General features: G+C 38.1%; 1 protein-coding gene across 1 annotated transcript; it reads right to left on the minus strand.

The window, feature by feature from the left end:
- Positions 1–301: 301 nt before the first annotated feature.
- Positions 302–7,198, minus strand: LOC149016129 (cold-regulated protein 27-like). The gene is made up of 5 exons (XM_089155823.1): positions 6,898–7,198; positions 6,070–6,261; positions 5,714–5,969; positions 1,129–1,244; positions 302–1,032 (listed from the first exon to the last, which is right to left on the minus strand). The coding sequence occupies exons 1-5, from the start codon at positions 7,066–7,068 to the stop codon at positions 925–927; spliced, it is 843 nt and encodes a 280-aa protein (XP_089011949.1). The 5' UTR covers positions 7,069–7,198; the 3' UTR covers positions 302–924.
- Positions 7,199–7,706: the final 508 nt, after the last annotated feature.

The raw sequence follows: 7,706 nt of genomic DNA on the forward strand, positions 1-7,706 counted from the left end.
TCTTTTTTATTTTTCTTATGGCTGGCATTTCTTGAAGGTTGGATAAAAAAATTAATCTTGAGAGATTTTGGCTCAACCCAGCATCCTAACACTTTTATTTTCTAGTTCAGCTTCATATCTTAGAACTGAATCTCATAGAGTCATAAGTGAGTGAATATTAACAAATTATCTCCAGATAAAATGAGAAATGAGTCTTGAAAGGAAAAGCTATGCTCCATTTGATGTGAGAGATCAATCTTTTGTGATTTCCATTCTAAAAGAACCATTGTATAGGAGTAGATGAAATGAAGATTGTTTTGAGCGAGGGAAACACTGTATCTCAGATTGGCAGAACTACATGAAATCTCTAGACGTTAGGAAACACCATACTCAAGATTCACAGAACACATATCAGCACTGGAAAGCTCAAGTTCTCTTTCATACTTTGGATCATGCAGGAGTTAGTGTTTGGGTACATGGGCAACTCAACTATCATGTTTCTTACATTAGAGTGCAAATTGTCTACACAAAAGTTCAATACAAGCACACTTCTATTGAAACAAATACAAATATACAATGCATAAAGGAATTCTACACTCTTTTATATATGCCTCATAAGCTTCAGTTCTTCTTCACCCTACCTAATATACTTGTCCAACATCAGCAAGTAACCAATTAGCAGCAGCTTAGTCTTCCCGAATTCTTGGAAGACCCTACAGTAAATTAATTCTACTGTCCATCAGCTTCATATATCAACCCCCTCAGCTAGGCATCAAGTAACAACTGTCTTATTTCTAATTTTCATTCTGTTTTGCTCATCTCTTTCTTGGATTCAATAACTTCAAACTTCAATTGCTCTTTGTAGCTATCATTGACACCACAATCACCAGCCTTTTAGATGACGGTCATGACTGATTTGTAGTACAGATTTTGGGCATACAAAACCTATTTTATTTCCTGATTGGTGCCACTACTACCAGCTGCTTCTGCTCTCAGCGAAGCACAATTATCATCAAAATCTGCTGTTACAGAAAACTTCTCATCTGGAACAACCTGAAAGAGCAATTAGTAACAAGTAGATAAGAGTTAGGTCAAGCTATTTTGTGATATACTTAGAATTTTAATGTTCCTAACGATTCAAATACACACCACTTGATCTTTTCTTGAAAAATCATCAGCAACAGTCTTCATCCTCTTTGGGCTGCAAACATTACTGCACTTCTCTACTTCATGATATTCTTCAGTGAAGTTCTGATCTGATACCTCTGCAAAAATTCAACTATTGATCATTTTGTGATAAGTGAAACAAAGAAGTAAAGCTACAGATCGACGTGACTTCAAAAAGCTTTTACTTGTGCTTAGATTTTCTCATGGATAAGAGAGTATACTCAAATAATATTGTTTGCATGTTGATCACAACCATTCATTCCAAACAGAAACATAACCCAAAACCAAGTTGATGCAAAAGAATCCAAAAGAGGACAAAGTACTCAGGCAACTTTTTCTAAGGTTGCAAACCAGTCCAGGGAAATGGTGAAGTTGCAACTCAAAGAGGAGAGTTCAAATTTTAAAAGGAAAAATCAAAGTTGTTCAGAAAATCATTTCATTTCCTTCCTAGTACATTGTGTTCTATATAATCGTGACTAGGGTACTCTCAAAATTCAGAAAGAAACCCTAACTTAATAAATGCAATTGAAATGTAGGAGTTAGAAGATGATAAGAAAAACTTACATGTGGGTCCCCTTGTGAGGCCTAAAATCTTGTTGGGTCCCCTTTATGCAAAAAATTACGTCTAGGTCCCATGGTCTCTAACACCGTCTGGGAATGTTAGCTTAATTCAATTTTTAAATGTTGAAGGACCATAATACCCCAAGTATTTAATAAATATAATCTTACTAAATACCCCCATACCCTATTCCTAAAAACCATTTAGGTAAGTAAGGGGGAATCCCTTCACCCATCTGCTTCCTTCACCCTGCAAAAATCACCCACCACTGGCCCCACTGCCAGAAACCACCCACCATCCTTTTTAAAAAAAAAAAAACCCCAAATGAAACGCTGATTCAACCCTAAGTCCCCCTTCTTTCTGCTTTGTTTTCTCCTCTTTCCATATTCACTTCACTTCTCTTTTTCTGCAAACAAGTAGGCAAAATTCAGACTTCACCTTCTCTCTCCTTTTTGAATTAAACTGGTAATTCTTCAACCCATGGATTTCTTCAAATTTCAATAAAAAAGAAGACAAGAGTGCGGATTTCAATCAAACTGATATTCAATCCAATCAACTGAAACTCGATTTTCCATGAGAAAGAACAAAAGTGCTCACCTAGCAAGTGCAACAAAGCAGCGGTCTGAGAAAACTGAGAATTTAAAGGTGAACAAATTGAGTTCAGTTCAGTTGACTGAATCTGAAATTCCATCTTCTCAATAACAAAAAGACTCTTCTTGCTTCTCTAGAAAAGACTAAAGAAGGCCATGATGATTCTTGCCTGGAGTTGGGCATCTACAGTTCTGAAAAATGCATCATCTTCCTTCTTCTGAAGAACCCCATCCCCCCCCCCCGAGCAATCACTGCAGCTTCTTCTTTTTTCACTTTCACAGCTGCTGAGCCAGAAGTCCTTCAGCACTTAAAAATAACAAGGAAACGCCTTCCTGAAGAATTACCAATCTAATTCAAAGAGGAGAGAGAAGGGGAAGTTTAAACTTTGCCTACTCGGTTTGCAGAAAAAGAGAAGAGAAGTCAGAAAGGAAGGAGGAGAGAAACAAGGGGGAAAGAAGGGGGATTTAGGGTTGAATCGGCACAGTGAGTTCCCCCTCCCCTCCTCAATTAATGTCGGTGGGTGGTTTCCAGCGGTGGTGGATGATTTATGGGAAGGTGAGGAAGAAGATGAATGAAGGGACTCCTCCTTCACCTTCCTATATGGTTTTTAAGAGTAGGTTATGGTGGTAATTTTAGTATAATTACATTTATTAAATGCTTTGGGGCATATGGTCCTTTAGCATTTAAAATTTAAATTAGGCTAACGGTCTTTGATGGTGTTAGAGACCATGGGACCCAGACATAAGTTCTGGCAGAAAGGGGACCAAACAAGATTTTAGGCCTCGCTAAGGGCACCGACACTTAAATTTTTTTTAGATGAAAATAAAAAGGACTCTTTATGTTCCAAGTATCTTCTTAGCCATTATCCATCAGGCTGATGCGATGGACTGCATATAAGGGCTGGAGACCACATGAAACCTTCTGGGAGTACAACTCCAAATGATCAATTGGGGCCTGAATTTGGCATCTGATTTTGAAGTGCCAGAGAATGATTGCAACAGATGAGGACATATTATCTACCGCCATTAGGCATTTCAAGATTAACTGAAATTAGGTTCTAGAATGGTGACAGAGTTTTTGGAGAAAGACATTAATTTCATAATCAGGAGTTTTGAAGTGGTGAGCACCCCCAAGAAAAAAAAAAGGTTTTAAGTAATCAGTAATGTTTATAATCAAAATTCAGGGTCAGTGGTTCCTTCTTGCAAGTACCCTAGCATTTTAAATAAGAAGCAATTTGGAAGTTAACAAAAATGGGTAAATAACCAGATTGTTTGTGGAATGCATCGGAGAAGCAGTCAAGGCCAAAAGCCAACAATATTAATGTTCATTGTTGACAGTATGGAAGAAAATAAGAAAAAGGAGCATTACAGAGGGAAACCCAAGAACAAGGTAAATCGGGTATTTAACATCTTCCAACTTTTCTAGTCCTTTTTAGCCTTCCATCTTGATTCTGTTTGGCAAATAAATTGATACTATTAATGAAGACGGCCCTTTTTGAATGCTAACTAAAACTGAATTCATTCTTGATTGCAACTCAAGGCATATGACTCAATATTCTTTGCACACCACGATCTCTAAGCATCTTTAGACTTAATTCTGGAAAGGTCAACAATTACTTTCACCACATGGTCTGCACTTGGAATCCCAGATACATATTTGAGAATCTCAATTACTTCTTCCTCTCCAATTTCCACACTTTTTTTTTCTATTGATTTGGCTCTTCTCTGCAGAAGCTGGATCACCAGCACACCCCTTCTCGCTGCAGCTACAGCATTGTTATTTATTCTGTCTGTAAAAATACATTCACAGCGATCCACTAGCGTTCACCTATGACCTCTCTCCTTAAAGGTTGACTATTGTGACAAATCTTATCATTCCTACTCAAGGGATCAAATCATTAGAAGCTCTCTAATCTTGGGCATCCTAGCCAAGGTGTTTAAACTAGGGATCAGGAATGAAATTTTCTAGTAAGACTTCCAAAGCATATTGGATCAGAATCGGATGGAATCTGACTTCAAGAACCCTAGGATTGGTCTGCAGATCCAAAACAGGGAAATTTCTAGCATTTAAGGTGTCATCATCATGTCCAATAAGTTGATAAGAATCAGTCACAGCTGAATCCAATATGATGTACCGAACCTAGGTGGATCAAATCTTGACTGAGTGGCATCAACTGTTCATGTAGGAGTTCTAAATCGTATGCCAAACTGTGACAAAAAGCTCCATATAGATGGTTGCCAAGTTAGTTTGGGACATGTACTACCACAGGAACTTAAGGAATTGTTAAAAACCAAGGATATGATAGAACAGATACAGCAGGCAAAGGTACCTATGATAAGCAGAAGGCCATGATGCTTGGCATACTTGTCTCACATCAACACAATATTTACAAGTGAAAAGATTGCAGGGATGTACATTCCTGTTCCAACAAGCTATCACACAGAATTTTATACTAATCTAACTCTACAAAGGGACAGTAGATGAGGCACCTGCCACTGCAAGGTCTGCGAAGGGTTACAGTGTAAACAGCTTAACTCCATATTAAAGATAATATGACAAATTTGACGTGAAATATGAAACCTCAAATTTTTCTTTTTGTGTTACACTTGTGCCTAACAAAAGAAAAAGGCATGGGAGTGGGGATCCGTGTATCTCAGATGAAAATACCATGTCAACGAGCTATGTACAGGTTGTCTAAAACAAACAGTTATGTTCTTCTCATCTACTTGTAAAGATTGTCTAAAACACTGTGATAACTCATCCAAAGAAAGATTTTTCTGGGCTATCAAAGGATCGGGTGTTACGCTCACTAATAGTTTCACTCTACAGCACTGTCCATGACTGTCCCTGTACATAAATGAAGCAAATGCCTGTCTTACTCATAAAAACACTTTTAAAAGTGCATGACCTTGAAGTGGGATCACTCGGATCCAAAAGACAATGCAATCTTCATGTACCACTCCAGAGTTCTTATATTGCTATTCCTGTTGCCACTAAATGATTATATGGAAAGTCAAAAATTTACCCATCCACATACATCTTGTTGTGATACTCAAGCATAAATTTTGTCTCATAATTTGCTACAAAAGGGGCATATACATATATTTCAACAAGATGAACTTATTTTCTTTCAAATGGCATGTGCAATTAATAAAGCTATGACCTGTTGCAATTTATTTGTATCTCTTGAAAGTGGAAATAGCTAATATGAACAACAGATATGTAAGAAAAAAAAAAAAAAATAAAAAGGGAATGAGGGGAGTTAGAGGTGTGAACTGTTAAGAATGTAAAACAGCTACCAATTTTAAAAAATCATGGTGAAGGAAGTAACAAAAATAAAGGAAGAGTTGCCAACTCACAGCCTCAACCCACCTGTACTGTTCTAAACAGATTCCTGGTGAAGCAATAGTGTTTTACCTGCAAGGAGCTGTTTTGGACTTGAAAGCACACCACAGGATCTTCTGTTTGTCCTTCCCAAGCAGACAGTCTTGGTAAAAAGTGAAGCATTCTCGTTTGGAATGGCTGATTTTACATCTCTCTGTTTGCTAGCACATCTGAAATGCTGCAGCCGTGGATTATTTGATAGACCATGATGGCCAGCGCCAACAACTGACTGAGTTTGGATTCTATCACATTTAATCTTCTGCCAGCAGCCATCCCAAAGAACCTTGAACTGGACATTCATAAGAAAGACAGACAAATCGGCAGAAAAGATTTCAGGAACAACACTAGTGATGAAAATGCTGAACACAGGGATGAATCAAGCATCGAACCTGGCCAGATGAGACACTGTTGTTCTCATTCAGTTGTCCTAAGGAGTTTTTCTGGAGTGTGTTTTCATTCTTTGAGTGCCCATAAAGTAAATCTTTCTGGTCCTGCAGCTGTTTCACAAACAACTCTTCCATGGAATTTAGGTATAGGCTGTGCTTCTCATCCGTCCATCCAGTGAACGTAGATCCAGCCATCTGAAAGCCCAACATGGGATGAAGAATAAGAGAGGACAATATGAAATTTTATGGAAGCTAACAGTGAAAAACATGGGAATTTTTTTTTCTTATCTCTGTTACACAAAGAGGCACAATTTGGTTGAACAGCCCCAATAATTATTCTGAGTTCGAAGAACCAATGGATTTCTGACAATCTTTTGACAAATTTATACTCTCTAGATCCACATGATTGAACCATTTTATCTATTTCTAGATGTGGTCTCGGACAACTCAGGTCAAGGATAATCATCCATCAACAGATTTGAAGAAACACTAAAAGCTATCCAATAGAATAAATGCTAACATTCCCAAATACTTTTATTTATGCTACTGTAGTAGTTCAGAATACATGGAAACTAGGTTGAGCCCAAAAATAAAAAAATACATGGAAACTAGGAAAATTCAATATATTTCCAAATTTCTACATTGATTTCTCAAAGAAAGTGTAATTTTACAGTTCCACGTTCATAACCCTAACATAGAAATGTAAGAAACACACTAACTAAATCCCCCAAAAAGAAGAATTTTTTTTTATCAAACGACTGAAATTCATCCGATCCATACCCTAAGAAATCTCAAAGTGGGAAAGAAAAGGATAAAGTCAAGAAGGATTACCAAGCTGTCCATCTCATCATCTTCTTCTTCTTCTTCATGAATAGAAGTCCTGTAATTGTCGACGGTAAGGCCAGATGTCTCGGAAGCCATGGTTCTTCTGCAACTACCTTCCATGTCTGGATCCGATGAAGGCGGTGACGAACCTTGACTGAGATTCGAATTCGCTTCCATTATTAACTAAAATAAAGCAAAGCTTCTTACGCCATATCAGGAATAACGAAGAGAAGATGCCAGAAATAGAGAGAACGAGTAGAAATGAAACAGAGGGCACAAGGGGAGACTCACTGTTTGGAGTTGAGAGATAGAGAGAGAGAGGGAGGGAGGTGGGGAAGAAGGAAGGCAAGGTTGGGTGAAGGAAGTTCCACATGGCGTCGCTTTACACGTGTCATTTCAACAGCCGACCTGCCATGTCAGCAGATGCTGGTGATTTTTTTTGGTCATAAAGGTGATATCAAATCCAGCGCGAAACCGAGCCAGATATTTTCTAAGGAAGGGAAGGGCCACAAAAATATCTCGCCACGCCTATTACGTGGCTGCACTTTTACGCTCTTTACTGCGCTTTGCGCTTTTTACTTTTTACTTTTTACTTTTTAACCTCAGCCTTTCCGTTTCCTTTCGCTTTTACTGTTTACCGTTTGTTCTTCTTTCTGTCGTTAACCAGACCAAACCGAGTCACCCATCAGACCGACCCCGACCCACTCATGAGCTTGCAAGACCAAATAAAGAAGCATTTCCTGTATCCGGAGTGCACCATATATTTTTCGGACACTTTTTTTTCACAATACGTATTGTGGATAAAGGTGTCGATT

The sequence above is a fragment of the Hakea prostrata genome, chromosome 5, assembly GCF_041222555.1.
Source record: "Hakea prostrata isolate BN-2017 chromosome 5, UWA_Hpros_2, whole genome shotgun sequence".
In the NCBI taxonomy this organism is placed as follows: Eukaryota; Viridiplantae; Streptophyta; class Magnoliopsida; order Proteales; family Proteaceae; genus Hakea; species Hakea prostrata.